At 38.6% G+C, this 18,307-nt stretch overlaps 1 protein-coding gene across 2 annotated transcripts in view; it reads left to right on the forward strand.

The window, feature by feature from the left end:
• The window catches only part of LOC105227822 (cadherin-related tumor suppressor), a 357,862-nt gene that overhangs the window by 276,150 nt on the left and 63,405 nt on the right, over nucleotides 1-18,307 (forward strand). For both annotated transcript variants that reach the window (XM_029550888.2, XM_019990868.3), the window contains exon 3: nucleotides 13,599-13,907. In XM_029550888.2, the coding sequence (XP_029406748.2) occupies nucleotides 13,599-13,907 (309 nt within the window). The remainder of the gene's footprint in view (nucleotides 1-13,598; nucleotides 13,908-18,307) is intronic.

Here is an 18,307-nt window from a genome sequence, read left to right on the forward strand (position 1 = left end):
GACAAGAGCACATTTAAAAGGAGTTGTCATTGAAAAATAGGTGGATATTAGAGAATAGAATTTCGGTGCGGGTTTTGAAGCGGTGACATCTATTTTTATTCGAGAATGACAAGAAAAAATGAGCTTTTATGGAGCTTCCTAAGCGTTGTAAACCTTGCCACTAGTTAGAAGAGCTTTTACGAGTAATTAAAGCGTTGTACGTTTCCAGCCACACACCGGCCGCGTGATTGTAACTTTTACATATACAATGTCATATAATGGATAAAATTGTTGTTTTAATATTGTAGTTGTAATAACGTAGTTGTAATATTTTTGCTATTATTGTCGCTGCAACATGCTTCGCCAACATTAAGCATTCCAATCGGCACAACACTGCTCGCTCTGCGCTACTCCACTTCTCTCATGGGTACCGCGCTGAGCTCTGCTCTGCTAAGCCCTACCATGCCCTCCGATTCGACGTTCACAGCACGCGTATTCTGATGATCGTGATCGCCCTTATATCGTGATTTTTATTAAGTGCACTCGCTAGCCAAACGCTGCTCCTGCTGCTGCCGCTGATGATGATGATGGCATTGCCAATAATAGCAACAACAAGAGGAATGTTTATATTGCTAGATATGAAAAAATAGTTATTGTGAAGGTGGTGTTATTGCTATGATGTCCCTTTGTGTTTGTTTGTATGTATATGTATGTATGTATATCTCAATGTATACCTATTCATATGTATATACACTTATTGAGCCTGGTTTCAGCCTTTTTCACTTGAAGTTGCAAGTTATTGTTTGTTATGGCTTTGAGGCGAATTATTGGTTTCTTTCGCTGCCATTGTTGGCATAAGGGCCTTTTACTTTAACATTTTTTTTATTTACTGGAGAATCGTCTTTCATGCTGATAATAAATTCGCTAGATGCTTTTGGAATTTTTTGTAGATATATTTATATTTTTTATTTCATAAAATATTTGTTAGATATAAGTAAATATGAACTGAATTTGTCTAGCTACGAAAAATGTTTTCTTGCGCTGAAAAGTAGGCTACGTATTTTCACTAGAATTTCAGTATAAGGTGTGCTCTTTGTATGTGAACCGAAGTCACATTTGACTTTGACTACAGTATAGAGTATCCTCTTTGTGTTGGAAACAATGTCACATATATTTGAGGTTCACTAGAATTTTAGTATAGGGTGTTCTCTTGTTGTCTTTTTTGAAAAGTAAAAAAAAAGGATTTTGTTACTCTAAGAACTTCTTGTGTGGTTTGCCCAATAGTCGCAGTTTATGAAGCCAAAATTTCACAACTTTAGCACGCAATTGATCTGTCTAAAATAGCCGATAGCACACAATCGCTGCAATTACTTAATATACTTTGGACCAACGTGAGGAGCTGAGTCAGTTTGGGCATATCCGCCTGCCCATCTGTTCGTAGTTTTTTGAGATATCGCTCTGAAATTTCGAACACGTTCTTTTCGCTCTAAAAAGCTGCTTATTTGTTGGAACCGTCGATATTGGATCACTATAAAATATAGCTGCCATACAAACTGAACGATCAAAATCATGTCCTTGTACTGAAAAAATTTTTATTTGGCACGGTATTTTTACGAAATTTGGCATGGATTATTGCCTAAGCCAACGCTATCATATCAGAAGAAATTTTTCAGATCGGACGACTATTACATATAGCTGTCATACAAACTGAACCATAAAATCCATGTACTTGTATGGAAAACTTTTTTATTTTGCAATATATCTTCACGAAATTTGGCATGGATTATTACCTAAGCTAGCGCTATCATATCCGAAGAAATTTTTTAGATCGAGCGAGTATAGCATATAGCTGCCATACAAGCTATTCGATCCAAATCACATCCTTGTATGGAAAACTTTTTTAGTTTACAAGATATCTGCACGAAATTTCGCATGAATAATTTTCCAGCGGTACCGGTGGAATCTCTGTTAAAATTTTCCAGATCGGACTACTATAACATAAAGCTGCCATACAAACTGAACGATCAAAATCGATTTTTTGCCTGCAAACTGTTTTATTTGTTATTGCTTTTTCCCATTTAATGAATTCAATTTGTCTTGCGCCAAGCGCTTGCCGCTCTTCCGCCTGCTCCGTCGCTTTCCACCTCAGTAGCGCCACTCATTTGCTTACGGAACGCAAAATCACGATTATTAATTTGTGCCACATTTCCTGTGCCCAATTCCGTTACACAACGAAAAAAATGCTTAATTTTTGAATTTTGTTATTTTCTTCTTCTTTAGAGCTTTTTGAATGTTTGCACAACTACTTGTCCGCTTGCGCTGCAAAGCGTTGTTGTTGCTTTTAGGATGTATGGCGCTGTGTGAATGCCACAAGCTGCATTCATTAACTTGCGCAAAACAGCATCGATTTGCAATTTACTCCCTTTTTATGATTGTACTTACTTGCACTGTTGCTTTTGTTGTTATTGTTGTGTTTGCAGCCACTTCGCTTCTTTCACATGCAATGCAATGTGATTATTGACTCCGAATCGGGTGGCAGTAACCGTTAATATGCTTGCGCTGCTGCCGTTGATCCGTTAGCTTGTTGTTGTTGCTGTTGTGCAGCAGAAAAAATAACCGAAGGGCATAATCAAATGCCAATCAGCAGCGTAAAACACAAATAACATGAAATTGCTCGTTTTCACCGCTTGCACACGAGCGTAAGTGGCTCTTTAGGCCGCTACATGTGTCTGCGCATGCGCATGCGAGTGTGTGCGTGTGTGAATGTTGTGAGATTTCGTTTGTTAATGCTCAGCTTGTTTGCGTAGCATGTTTCAGTGATAATATTTCGCTTGACTTAAACAAATAGCGTTAAAGTAATTGATTTGTTCGATTTAATTGGATCGCAGTTTCGGTGAAATGCGCCACAATGCGCCGCAACGCGCCAACTGTGTGATAAATTGTTGGCAATTGTGTTGGTTTTGTGCTTCATATTCTTTTCCTTTGTGTTTGGTTTGTTTTTGGTGTTTTCGTTGAATGTTTGAAATATCAGCTTTCGTTGCAGGAAATGTTGGCAATTAAAGGGAAACATTGTAAAGATTTCAAAACGGGAAAATAACGGGTGATTTTTTTGAGGTTAGGATTTTCATGCATTAGTATTTGACAGATCACGTGGGATTTCAGACATGGTGTCAAAGAGAAAGATGCTCAGTATGCTTTGACATTTCATCATGAATAGACTTACTAACGAGCAACGCTTGCAAATCATTGAGTTTTATTACCAAAATCAGTGTTCGGTTCGAAATGTGTTTCGCGCTTTACGTCCGACAAATTTTGTTCAGCGATGAGGCTCATTTCTGGTTGAATGGCTACGTAAATAAGCAAAATTGCCGCATTTGGGGTGAAGAGCAACCAGAAGCCGTTCAAGAACTGCCCATGCATCCCGAAAAATGCACTGTTTGGTGTGGTTTGTACGCTGGTGGAATCATTGGACCGTATTTTTTCAAAGATGCTGTTGGACGCAACGTTACGGTGAATGGCGATCGCTATCGTTCGATGCTAACAAACTTTTTGTTGCCAAAAATGGAAGAACTGAACTTGGTTGACATGTGGTTTCAACAAGATGGCGCTACATGCCACACAGCTCGCGATTCTATGGCCATTTTGAGGGAAAACTTCGGACAACAATTCATCTCAAGAAATGGACCCGTAAGTTGGCCACCAAGATCATGCGATTTAACGCCTTTAGACTATTTTTTGTGGGGCTACGTCAAGTCTAAAGTCTACAGAAATAAGCCAGCAACTATTCCAGCTTTGGAAGACAACATTTCCGAAGAAATTCGGGCTATTCCGGCCGAAATGCTCGAAAAAGTTGCCCAAAATTGGACTTTCCGAATGGACCACCTAAGACGCAGCCGCGGTCAACATTTAAATGAAATTATCTTCAAAAAGTAAATGTCATGAACCAATCTAACGTTTCAAATAAAGAACCGATGAGATTTTGCAAATTTTATGCGTTTTTTTTTTAAAAAAAGTTATCAAGCTCTTAAAAAATCACCCTTTATAAGCGGAGTTGGGGCAACACTGCTAACAAATACGCAATGTTATAGCAGACAGTGAAAAATATTTTCATAAATATTTTTTTTGTTTTTTTAATTTTGTTATAACATTCTCAATGTCCGTAAACTGTGATTTTTCAAAAGTTTGCTAACATTTATTCAAAAGGACATTAGTTCGAAACTGTTCAGTTTACTTGAAAAAGGTACTCAAGTGCTTGTGAGTTTTAAAAAATCATTTTATTTTGCATATTTTTCAATTTCGCATCTCATATTGTAATCAAAAGATAGAGATAATTTCTTTTTTATATATAAAAAAATCTTATTTCTTTTTCCAAATGAATTTCAAGCCCGTCAAAGTAATATCCGTTCGATAAAACGCACTTTTGTCAAGGCTTTGTCCAGTCCTCGAAAAAGTTAGAATATTCCTTTTCCCGTACAGCCTCTGAGATCTTCTCGTTTTCGTATTTGTCCTCCCAGACGTAACAGATTGGCGTCCATTAAGTTTTTCTTCAATATATATACATAAGTCGAATGGAGTCAAATTAGGTGAATACGGTGGTTGCAGTACGATATAAGTCTAGTTTCGGGCAAAAAATGTGGTGAAGAACCAATGCCGTATGACATAATCGTGATGAATGAAGCTTTTTTGTCACAATTAGCCCATTTTAGACGATTGCTTTGCTTTATTCTTTGTTGACGGTTTGACGTGGTAGCAGGAATTTATAGTGCACCACATGACAATAATCAGCTCACCTTTTTTTTTGATCGCAGCAGTATAGTATATTTGAGAATTTTCGCCGAAAATTTGAAGTGGATCCAGCCTATGGGGTTGGAGATATCTATGAGCGTATTTGTAAGCATTTTTTAGCTAAAAGTACGAGTAATCAGTTCCCAAAACTTTAAATGCGATATATTGTTTAGATAATGAACGAAGGAATAAGATTTTTAATAATAATTTCGATTTTTATGAAGTGTTATTTTTTTCTGCAAAAATCACTTTTGTTTGAGGAAGTCGCCATTTCGACTAACTATTTCGACCATTCCTTGTATTGTTAGACTTCAGATAATTCTAAGCAGAAAACACTTCCTCACCGCCAAACACTTTGTTCAGGTAGTCCTCTTTGAGAAAAGATTTTTCACAGAGGTAGTGGAGATACTGCTACGAAGTGCAGCCTCTTTCTGGGAGGTGAGCTACCACCTCGACAGAAGATCGTCGAGCTTATGTACTTCTGAGCTCACTAACTGTGCGCTCAAAGCTGGTCAAGCACTGCCTGTTCTTACTTAAAATAGCATCAAATAACATCATCGTCAGATTCGTTTGGGTACTTGGTCACAGCGAGATCACTGACAACTGCAAATCCGATTAGCTAGCCAGAGGGGGTATCCTTGCTCCGCTCACATTGGAATTGATCCATTTTTATTTTGTTTTCTAGCACTCGACTATGTGGACTTTGCAGGCGTTAGTTAGCAAACTGCTTCTGTGCGACTGCTTATTTTTAACAAAGCGGATTTTGGCACTATAGTAGAAGTTCATACACCAACGAACGGTTGTCCAATGTTATAGACATTGCGCAATAAGCATTACCTTAGTAAAGCTAAAAATCTTGTCGGACGTGAGTTGTTAAATTTTATGGAGGAAAATAGAAAGTTGGAACAACCAGGCCCTTTCTCCTCTATTGTCCAGTCATCACGGAGGTAGAAAAATCTCCGTGGCACTACCTTCGCCGAAACAGAAGATTTAACAAAAATTGACATTAAACTTCTCAAGCCGTTTTATTATCAATTATATTTATATAATTATAAGGTACGCAACCGACCTGCGTTCTAAGCTTTCAAAGAGAGATCCTTATTAGGTACGACCTCATAATCTTGCCTAATCTGGAAACAATCCTTGGGATCGGCTATGGAATCAATATAATCCAAAATATGTCTACATGAATCAACGAACCCAATGTTCCTTATTTGTATATCCTAAACAGGATCTATTAACTTTGCCATGAAGTTTGTGACACCAAAAAGGAAACGATGGAAACCCTATAAAATGTTTATATAAATTATCAGCATGTCGAGATGAGTCAAAGCAGCCATGTCTGTCTGTCTGTATATACGCGAACTAGTCCCTCAGTAGGTGAGATATCGATCTGAAATTTTGTACACATCCTTTTCTCGCCGAGAAGCTACTCATTGCTTGAAGCCGCGGATATCGGATCACTATAACATATGGCAGCCTTAAAAACTGAACAGTTGACAAGCTATCTTCAAGAATTTATGCATATTCATTAGTATTTGAGACACGCGTCGTTTTGTGAGGCTCTAAAAGTGAATTTTTCGACTCTTGCTATGTCTGAATTTATTGAACAAAGAAGTGCGATAATGCACCATCTCATACTGCATTGGTTATTCGTGATCATTTCGCCACATTTTCAACTAATATCATGCCGCAACCACCACATTCGCCTGATTTACCTTCGTGTAACTTCTGGCTATTCAGCAAATTCACATGACCACTCCGAGGAAACTGTTTCGACTCAATTGAAGATATAAAAGCTTAATCTAAGAAGGCTCTGATGGCCATCAGACGGAGTGTTTTTCCAATTGATATGTTGACTGGAAAACTGGTTGGCATTAGTGTATTACAGCGGGAAAGGATTACTTTGAAGAATATGAAATGGATTCACCTTTCAACTTGTTCATAGTAGTAGTTCTTTAAAATAAAAGCCGCATTTTAAAGAGAAGCATATCTATGTAAAACAGTTTAGTTTCTTTTGTTTATCAAATTCGTAATAAATTCACCTCATCAACAAATAATCAAGCTCTGATCGATACAGCGAAAAATTAGCTAAGAATGCAAAAGGAACTTCTAACAGTCGCTAACTTCAAATCGAGTTATTCTCATACCACCACGCCAGTTAGCCAACCTGCAATCGTACAAAATGCCATTAGTACACATTTTAATATATTTTTATTTTTCCACAAGCAAGCGATATAAGATTGCCTACGCTAAGCCCGCGAGATCAAATGATTTTTCAGCACCGCAATTTTGAAGCGAAACCTCACACAGCAACAAGATTAACAAGCGCTCATATAATGTAATCACACACATCGCCCAGAAAACGCCGGCGAGCAGCGCTTAAGACGCCGCCTTGTTAAAAGCGCCGCGGCCGCTAATGTGCATGCCGTATCATAAATACATTGCCATGTGTGTGTGTGTGTGTTTGCCACAATAAAAAATCAATTAGAGCAGTGGCGATAACGCAAAAAGGGTGGTGCGCGCCGAGCAGCAGTTCAAATAAAAGTCCAAATGATAGTAATGAATACGAAAATAAATGCGCAAAAAAGTGGCAAACAAATGCTCAGACCGCCAAATAATGCACTTGTGTGCCCGTGACTGCTCTTCATATGTGTATGTGTGCGCTTGTGGTGCTTGCAACTGCGATGCGGCACTAATGTTGGCGACCACACGGTAACAAGATGAAAAATTACTTTAGGGCGTCAACCAACTTGTCACTCACAACATGCTGGCGAGGCGCGCGGCGCGGTGACTACGGTGTCTTCGGCAAGGCGATCGTTACATGCGCCAGTGTCGGCGGCGTTCGTCGCTTAAGTCTTTCGTTTGTTTCGTTGGCTGAGGCTTTCTTTTCGTTTGCGATTTTTCATTTTAGCTCTGCCTGCCATTTTTGCTTTGTTTTGCGCGTTTCTCCACTGCCTTATGCTGCCACTTATTCTTGTTATTCGGTCGCTGATGTGATCACTGCCGATCGTTTGGCGTTTGCGTTTGGCGAATTTGTGAATTTGAGAAGGTTAATGGCGTGCAAAGCGGCAAACCAGTCAGTCAGTCAGCCAACCAAAAAGCAACAACCCAGGCGCACATGGCTCTCAGCTGGGCAAGGCGCAGGAGGGTGCTCATGCGCAGCATTGACCGCGACACATTGGCAACATGCTGCGGCATGTGTTGTTTGCATGTGTAGCGCAGCTTATTCAATTAGCTGCGCGCTCGTCACAAGTCGCAATCGTTAGGCGCGCTGGTGGCAAGCAGCAGGCGCACAGGTACACAAACCCTGCCCGCGCTGGCTTTAATTCAATTTGCATTGTTTTTGTGTCTTTATTGTGTTTGCGCACTGTGGCAAATGCCTTGCTCTAACGGCGTTGTTGCTGCCGCATGCGTATGTGGCAAGGGGTGAAGTGTGTGGCCTAATGAGTTTCTTCGCAGCTGTGCTTGGAATTCCCGAAAGCTCGCCACGCAGCACTAACGAAATAAAAAATGTGGCAGGTTTGCTTTAAAATGCGGCTGCCACCCCAATGTTCGCGCAAGTGGCAGTGAAAATTAATAATAATAATCATATGCAATGCGAACTTAGCCGCGAGACAAGTTTTAATGTTTCGGCTGCCACCAATGCCACTGCTGCCAAACGCGGTGTTGTTGCAGCAAGCTGTGGCAGCACTGCCGCCAGTGAAATCTGCGTTCTGCCACTTTTTCAAGCCAGCTCAAATTGTCGGCTGCTGCGTCCGCTGATGATGATGATGCAACGCTGCGGCATTTGCTGCTGTCTGCTCATGCAATGGCAAGTTGTTGCTACTGCGCCTAATGAATGTCTGCCATTTTATTATTTTGCAAGTGGTATCATGCAAATGTGTTTTTAATGATAAACGCAGCAAATGTTTCATGTGCTCGTCTGCTCGTCTGCTAGATCGCAGCATTGCTAAGCTGCCAGCGCGCCGAGTCAAAGTGGCGAGCAAACAGCACATCCATTGCTGCGCTGGTGCGTTGCGGCGGCTGTTGCACTAGCATAAATGCGTAGATATTAGTCTTAGCTGCAGTCTGCGGCAAGCAGTGAGTGCTGTGAGAGGTCTACGCTGCAAATGGAAACTTTTGATGTGATTTATGCAACTTTCAAGTGATTTTCGCACGCAATCGCTCAGCTGAATTGACTTTAAATTGAAAGAGCCCGAAACTGCTGCGGCTATACAAAATATATTAATGCAAGTAATTTATAGAAAGTAAGCGTCAAATTGGCGGTGACAGCACCTTTGCAGCATTCGTATAAACTGTTGACTTTTTAAAACCAGGACGATTGAAAGATTACTGAAGTTCGATTAGTTTGATCGTTTTGAATGATCTGGTCTGTCAGCAGGATCAAAGTTTCACACATCAAGTTCCATTTTTCAGCACTTATATATTGTAAGAGAAAATCTATTACTTGTCAAAAATCATTGAATCATAATTTGTCAAAATCAACAAGATTACTCTGATCTCAATATTGTGGGCTCGCTCGCGACCTGATTTAAGGTGATGACGAAAAGTTTCTGTTGGAACCTGAGAGTTGCAGAATATGTATACCTTGCAGGTGCTTCTACGTATTCTAAATATTTTGTCTGCTTTTATTTTTGCTACTTCCCGACAGTTTGGAACTTTCTAAAAGCTTTAAGCAACTTCTGTATCCTTGTTAATTTCATGAGAAAATCTTTTATTACACGCAGAAGTAAGAGAGTGAATAGAACAGCCTAATAAATTGAATTGTTGAAGGGTTTTCTAAGCTAACCATGTTGATTTATATTGTTCAAATTATCTGTTTTTAATCCAAAAATACGTTAATGATACGCTAATGAGGATAATGGCTAACATTGGTAGATAAAGCCAGAGTAGACAAACCTTTTTGGTCAAAGTCCATACTTATGTACACTGCATCCATATGTAGGACAGCGCTGCATTAGAAAACCTACTCAGAATAGACGAAATCATTAATACGACTAAGTGCATTTAGGGTAGCATGTGCTTATCGAACTGTATCATATTAAGCGGCTGAAGTTATACCATAGCAGGTCCAATACCACCAGACATAATGGCCACGGAAATTAAGCGAGTATTGTATAAAAAAAGCACTGGCGCTTGCTTAATGAAAGAAGAGAAGAAGTAGGAGCCTAAACGAATGGCAGAAACCATGGGACGAGGAAACGCCTCGGAAATGAACGCGCAGACTTCTTAGCAGCATGGGTATGGTTGTTGACTGAAGAGCCGAATGGCTAAGATTGGCCACATAATGTAATGCTCTAACGTCAGTCCCGTGGGCCATACACAAGCAATGACGACGGATTTTTGTAGAAATGCGTAATGTGCCGAAGTTCCTGCTTGGGCTTGGTCCCAAAGGAGGTGTATCTTTAGCGGCCAATACGAATGACTGCATTTTTTACCCAAAGCAAAACCAAAAAAATTTACTCGGTGACTCATGTTGATCATTTATGGGATATTCATATTTTTTAGGGTTCTCGAACATATTCAGGTATCAAAAGAAAAAATTATTCGCACCAATTAAGGTTTGATGGGGCTTTCTGTTTTTTAGTATCGAAGAAGACACGGAATATCATCATTCATCATTTCATTCCGAAGTCCAATCGACAGTCAGCCGAGTGGACTGTACACGAGGAACCCGCTCTAAAGCCTGGAAAAACGCAGAAGTCGACTGGCGAGGTAATGGCGTCTGTATATTGGGTTACGCATGGAATAATTATTATTCGCCATCTTTATATGGTGCATTTGAACCATATGAAGGACAAAATCGCCGCAAAACGGCCGCATTTGAAGAAAAGGAAAATGCTGTTTCACTAAGAAAATGCAGGGTTCCACAAGTTAGTGGAAACTATGAAAAAAATCCATAAATTGGGCTTCAAATTTCTTCCGCGTCCACCATATTCTCCAAATCTGGCTCGCGATGAATATTTTCTGTTTTCAGATCTTAAAAAAATGCTCGCTGGGTAGAAAGTTTTGTCCAAAGAAAAGTTGAATGAAAAGGTGATTGCCGAAACTGCGGCCTATTTTAAAGCAGAGGACAATCGTACTACAAAAATGGTGTAGTAAAATATGAAGGTCGCTTTAATCAATGCGTAAGGCTTGAAGCGAACTATGTTGAAGGAAAAATACGAATTTTGTCAAATAAATGTCTTTAACTATGGTAGGCAGGTAGGCTTTTAAACTGACTTGTTATTTAAAATAATATGCAAAAATACATTTTTTGTTCTCATTCGAGCTAAAACTAAAAAAAATTGCAAAAATAAGTGAGTTGCTACCATAATTTAAAGAAATAAAATTATTAAATTTTTTACTAAATTTATTTAGATATAAATATCAACAAGCGTAAAAATCTAACCTAACAAAACAAATTTTGCTGTACGGCTCCCCCTACCTTTTTTCGATCTAAACAACTGAAAAACTATTCAAAAGTCTAGTCCCGAAATTTTATTGGTTTACTCCGAAAATTTTCGAAGAAATTGGCCTCAGAACCACTCCACTTCATGCAGCAGGTGTATAGTACTAAAACTTTGAGGCTCCTTTCCTCGGAACTAACTGTTCTATCCGACCGTCAAAATTTCGAGCGTTGTAAATGAAGTAAGCTCTTAATATATATGTAAAAAATGGAAATTGTTTTTACTCTTCCACAATAAAAGCAGACAAAATTACCTTTTTTGACGATACTAGAGGCATCCCACCTTTTACTGACAGCTGACTATTATTTTTCATTGTTAAGGTCTGTATAATTGTCTAAACAAAATTAAGTCAGTCAAAATAAACTAATGTTTCAGTTGCTTATATGCATTATTACTTATGTTCTCATGAACTTATACACTTACACATATACACACACGCGCATACATTAACATTACTAAAAAGAGTTGCATAACCGGTGCCTTCAAGTCCACCAAGTGGCCACGCCGCGCTTAAGTAGCTTGAGTTTGTATTTCACAGCAGCTACAAGTGTGTCACAACGCTTAGATTTATCAGTTGGTCTGACTCAATGGCAAGGAACTGATGCCGTTGGCTTAGAGACAGCTTATCGTTACGCTTAAAGTCAAAGCCGGACTACGCACGTAGCTGACTAAGGCACTGCGCTACTCAGCTTATTGTGGCGCGCTACCCTGTTTGTTTAGGCGCGCTACTCTTGTTGTTGTAACGCGCTACACTTGATATTGTTGCGCGCTACTCTTGTTGTTGTTGCGCGCTACTCTTCTTGTTGTTGTAGTTAAGCATAAGCGGTTCTCGCAGCGGTTAGCCATGTACGCCTGCCGCACACAAAGCAGTTATTTCCTTTTCGAGCGCGCTTTGACTTGAAAAAGTCGTAATTATATGATTACTTCAATAACAATTTTCAACACAGAGTGAAACTTTTACACTCGCCACAAGGCAGTGGCAGCATTATGCGCGCATGTGCAACAGCTTCGTTGTTATTGTTGTACACACACAACTGCTTAAACGTGGCAGCCGGCAGTCGGAAGTAGGGAGTTGGCAGTCGGCTGCGGCGCGCCTCACTCCTCAGCTGCCAAACTTACACGCGCTGACTGCTTGATGCGGCTTGTAGGGTGTACGCTCACAGCCGCAACGCTGTGAAATAGGCACGCATGTTGCATGCCACAGTCAGTAACATAGAAACAGCGCCAACTACGCTTCTATTGCTCGTTGCTTCTGCTTTTTACTTTTCTCTTTTCCAAGTTGTATGCTGTTGTTGTTGCATTTTGCGCTTGTAGCGTGTATCTGGCATGTTGCACATCATCACACCCATGCTGTTGACTACACACACACGCACATAGTTGCGCTAGGCGTACGTTGCAGCAACATATTTGTATTTGTCGCTGTGTGTGCGCATCGTTTAGATGTGGATTTTTTTGCGCCGCGCCGCAATTGTATTGGCTGTGATTTTATGGTTGATAGTAGCAGCAGCAGCTCACCTTTTTGTAGCAGCGTTTAATTGAATTAAAAATGTAGCTGCCACTTGGTAAATGGTGTAAATGTTGGCGTTGTTGCACTCAACTGCTACCAGCTACGAGCTACAGCTTGCTGTGTTCAACAAACTTGTTGTTATTGCTGTTGTTGTAACAGCCAACCATTTCAGCGCGCAACACAAACCCACTTCACCACACAACCGCTTCTTCTCTTACTCTCTCTCTCTCTCTTCGGCCTGCCTCACTCTTTCTCACTCACACACTTCGCTCGCTGCAACGCAACACTTAAGCGCATATGTGTATGTGTGTGTGTGTGGAGGCATGTTTTCTGCCTGTTGCAACAACCAGGAGGTTACTGGTGTTTAGCTACTTTTTGTTCAGCGCACTTGTAAAGCAATGTTATCGTAGCTGCTGCTGCTCTTGTGCGCGTTGTTGTTGTGTCTTGTTTTTGTTGCCGTTGTTGTTGTTGTTGTTGCGATAAAATGCGTTAGTCGTACATGCAATATATGGTTATGATTACAATTAATTATTTTATTGAATTGTCATTATGGTGTCGGGCACTGCGCGCATGCGCACACAACCGCACACGCATACAAGCGCAAATATACCACAAATATACACATGTTCCTACTTGTATGCAACTATTGCTGCTAATACATATGCCAATTCAGTTTATTAGCTTTGATAACGTGTTAATGCCACACTTAATAACGATTTACGTTTACAACGCGCCACAAATTAATTCAAATAATCTCACAAGTCTAGTCTTAAGCTTTCTGAAATTTATTGTTATATTTGTTACATTAATATACATATTATTTCCTTTCTTCACTTTGCTATTTGCATTACTCAAACGTTTCATCTCGCTTGCAGGTCAGCGTCCGCGTGTTGGACAAGAACGATAGCCCGCCTGTGTTTCGTGACACGCCGCTCTCTTTCAATGTCAGCGAAGACTTGGGTGCTGGTCATCACATTGCCACCATACGCGCCTCGGATCCCGATACGTTGGGCTCGCTCACCTTTAGCCTGATTGGCGGTGATGACGAAAAGTTTCTGTTGGAACCTGAGACCGGGCGGTTGTACTTGAAAGATGCGCTCGATCGTGAGTTGAAGGATAAATATGTGTTGCAGTTGCGTGTAGCCGATGGTGTGCAAAGTACCGATACGACAGCGGACGTTTTGGTAAGTTTCGAAAAGCGAAAAAATTATAGTAAAAGTTAAAATATAATCCAAGCTCAGCTAAAAAGCTCTTTGACTTTCTGTAAGTACATAAGTATGTTAGAAGCACAGAGGTCTCATCTAAAAAGCTCTATTTTCCTTTCGGCTGAATAAAAATCCGAGTCCGTTCCTGTAACGTGGACTCGACTTTGGTGAGAACGGTTCTCTATGCTTCTAATTTATAAATGCTCTGTCCTTTCCTATCGCCAAGGTTATGTCAATTCCTTAAATTAATCTCTATAAAAGTTGTAGTCTATTTAAGACTTCATAGTTTACATGCTTTACAGTTAAGTTGCTTATAAATTTGAAAAATTGTATACTTTATCTAATCTAATAATTTATTCCACTTGGAGCTTTTAATGAAACTAATAATGTGCTTAAAATATCGAGCTAGAAACTGTTCTTCTTCTTAGAGCTTTTGGATGAATTTTCTACTTTGAGCTTTTAAGGAAACACTTGGGATAAAATAAAAAATAAATTTATATAAAGTTTCGGGATTTAAAAAATTGTCAGCAAGTAGCTTTTTGAGCTTTTAAGGCTTTGAAACAAGTTTTTACAGTGAGCGCCAATAATTTGATTTTCTTCTTGTTTTCCTTCTAAAGGATAAAATAATTTTCCTCCCATAGCTTTTACTGAAGCTTTCAAAGTAAATCAAAAATAATTATCCGCTTGGAGCTTTTACAGAAACTTCAAATTAATGTAAAAATATTTATCCTATTCTAGATTTTAATGAAACTTTCAAAATAAAGTAAAAATAATTATCCTCTTGAAGCTTTTAATGAAACTTTCCAAGTAAGACAAAAATAATTATCGTCACGGAGCTTTTAGTGGAACTTTCAAATAAGGCAAAAATAATTTATTTAGAGCCTCAAGAATAGACTTTTCTTCTTCTTGGAGCTTTTTAAGCTTTTAAGTCTTTAAATAAAAATTTCAAAGTACGCTCCAATTATTTATTTAAAGTAGCGAGATATAAACTGTTCTTTTTCTACGAGCTTTTTGAGCTTTTAATGAAACTTTTTAAAGAAAAGCTCAAATATTTAAATAGAGTCTCAAGACTTCTTCTGTTTGAGACATTTAGATCTTTATATTAAACTTTGGAAGTAAGCTCATATAATTTATTCAGAATATCGAGGTATAAACGTTTCTTCTTCTTGATGCTTTTAGATCTTTGAATCAAACTTCTCAAGTATTTGCTTAAAATATCGATATAGCTTCTAGATCTTCGAACATAACTTTCAAAGCTCAAATCAGGTTCTTCAAATGAGCTTTTAGTGCTTGTAATGAAAATTAAAAAAAGCTCAAATAATCGATATAGAGTCCCAAGAATAGACTTTTGTTCTTTCGAGGCCTTTAAATCTTTAAATTAAACTTTCGAAGTGGGCTCTTATAATTTATATAGAATATCGAGGTATGAACTTTTCTCCTTCTTGGTGCTTTATAGACCTTTGAATCAAACTTTCCAAGTATTTGATTAGATTATCGATGTACAAGTATACACTTTAATTTTTCTTGAATCTTTTAGATCTTTGAATATAACTTTCAAAGCTCAAATAGTTTTCTAAAAATGGGCTTTTCGAGCTTTTAATCAAGCTTTGAAAAGAAGATTCAAATAAATTATATAGAGGCTTGAGCTATGAACCATTTTTCTTGGAGATTTTTGATTGGAATCAAGCCTTCAAAATAAGCACCAATAATCTTTTTTTGAATATCGAGGTATAAACTTTCCTGGAGCTTTTAGAGCTCTTAATAAAATTTTAAAGTAAGGAGCTTTTTTAGAGCTTTTAAAGACATCTTCAAAATAATTATCAAATAACTTATTTAGAATATCGAGATATAAATTTTTCTTAATCTTAGAACTTTTGATGAAATTTTAATTAAATCGCTTAGAACTCGAAAGACTTAACTAATTTTTTTTAAATATCAAGATATTAAATCAAAATTTTTCGCAGTGCTTTGTCGAGATTTTCGTGTTCGATATTTGTTACACCTCGACTTCAGTGCAAAACAAGCTGCCTTTTGCGCCTTTTTACTTCCTTGAGATTTGCTTTTTCTTATTTATTCACTTTTTTGTTGTTTTTGTTTCTGCTGCTTGTATATAAGTAAGTGTTGCTTGCGAATTTTATTTTTGTTTTTTTCCATTTTGTATTTCACTTTTCTTTGAGGGGGTAATTTGATGCCTCGCAACGTGTTAAATAAAAACGCCTCAATGATTACTTGAATGCGCTTCCCTTTTACTTAGCACCAGTGCAATAGTGCTGGAGTCTATATGTGCGCTGCCATGTCCTATGTTAAGCAGCGACATGCAAACACATACCTGAGCCTGGCTTATAGTTAGTTAGTTTCGGAATTTTGGTTCGCAGAGCCAAAAACGGGCAACAAGCAGCAACAAATAAGCCAGCAAAACGTATGGAAAAAGAGTGAAGCGAAGCAGGCGATACTTGCCTCTTGGCGGCGGCAAACTTGGAATACTTCAACGCTTGCGCTGCTCTTGAGCGCAAAGGCACGGCGCGGAAGGGAGGCGGCGGTGTGAACAGTAAAGTGAGAATGGCATGGCATTTTTGTTATAGAATTTGAGCTCTTTTTAAAGAAACCCAAAAAAAAGGTTGAAAAATGTGATTTGAGGATAAAATCAGAATATGGATTACGAAACAATAGCAACAACAAATGCTGCAAACCAAACTATGTGGGAGCAATAGCGCAAGCAAATGATGAATAAAGCAATCGCGTTCGGTCTAACAAAATTGAGACAAGAGAATGTTAGTGAATATGGTTCCAAATATGTGTGTGTATTTGTATGTATTAGAGGCATACTTCCAGGAAAGCTTTTGTAGCATTTTTCTCAATTTTTTTAGTACATCCTACTTAGTTAGTCAGTGAAATGTACATATGTATAGCAACTTTATATTTTACGTTGTTGCTTTTATTTCTTTTTTTCATTATCATGTCGCTTTGTGTCAAAAACATTTTAAATTTCACTCATTTTATGCCGTTAACTCTCTCCCAGAACCATGAAATGAGTCCTGGCGCAGTTTGCTCACTTTGACAAAATGTTTGGACTGCCTCCTAAGTATTTCGCAGCGCTTTTGTTGTCTCGCCTTCCCTACTAGTATATACATAAATATACTCGTATGTTGTATATGTTATTGTTGCTTATGTGACGTTGCAGTGGTGCCTACTGAAGTGTTTATAACACGTTCACTTTGGCATATCATCATCATATTACATATTACCAGTGAAACTTCAAACATACACTAACAAAAATAGCCAGCTCTTTGTTGTTTTGATGAAGCATGAAATGTGAAAAAGATTTTAAATTGGTTGGGGTAAAGAAGATTTGCACAAATTTTTCTGTGAACTACAAAGCACAGGAATAAACTTCTTTTCTTGCTTGGTGCAGCACCACACTTATACCAAACAACTCAAATATTTATACCAAATTTTATAACCTTGAAATTTCCCAAAATGCGCGCAGATCGAATATGAATCATATGTGAATAACTCTATCAAATATTGGTAAGAAGCTTTTCCTTAAAAGATCTGTCGACACTATTCGTTCAGCTATCACAATGAATAATATTTAAAAAACTATGTGGAGTTCTTTCTATCAAAATATTTTCACTTTATTGAAGTGAGAGTTGATTATTCGTCTTTTGAATATTATCAAACGTAGGACCTGTAGTTTTGTTTGAATGGTTAATTGATTGATAGAGCTTGGGTTGAGCGCCAGACTGCTGGCTGTCTCACTTAGGCCGTCATTAGTGCTGCCGGGTGGTAACCAAAATAAGCCTTATCTAGCAACTCCGTTAATTAAAAAAAAAATCCTGACCCTAAAGTTACTTTTTGGTATGCCCTGTATTGCTGGTTTTTCAAAGTGTTCCTCTAGCGTTCATTGCTTCAAACAATCTTTGAAGCAGCTGAATGGTCTAAGCAAGCTAGTCTCCAGCGCCCTCGAGCGAACCAGTTGCCTTTTCATATCCTTCTATGCACACAATTTCGGCTTGAACGAGCTGAGTTTAAAGCTACCGTCTGAGTATAAATTACTATAGAAGCAACCGGTCTTCTTCCTATTACACCTTTTTATCCATCAGCGAATATGTATGTAGGTTTTGCCGTTGGAACTGTCGATTACAAAATTATTGGTTCAATCTTCTCTACTGGAGAATGAAAGTCTTCTGTTTCGTCGTAGGTCTCCTTTTCTCTGCCATCTTTCCATTAATTCATTAACAATGTCGAGTATGATGTCATGCCTGTAGTCACGCCGAGTCTGGCTCCAATAGTCTAAAATTAAGAACCGGCTGAACGTAATTATTGCCACATACTTCACTTCTATGTGTATTAGCCGGGTGCCGAGCACAACCTCCGCA

This window comes from Bactrocera dorsalis, chromosome 1 (assembly GCF_023373825.1).
Source record: "Bactrocera dorsalis isolate Fly_Bdor chromosome 1, ASM2337382v1, whole genome shotgun sequence".
Lineage (NCBI taxonomy): Eukaryota > Metazoa > Arthropoda > Insecta > Diptera > Tephritidae > Bactrocera > Bactrocera dorsalis.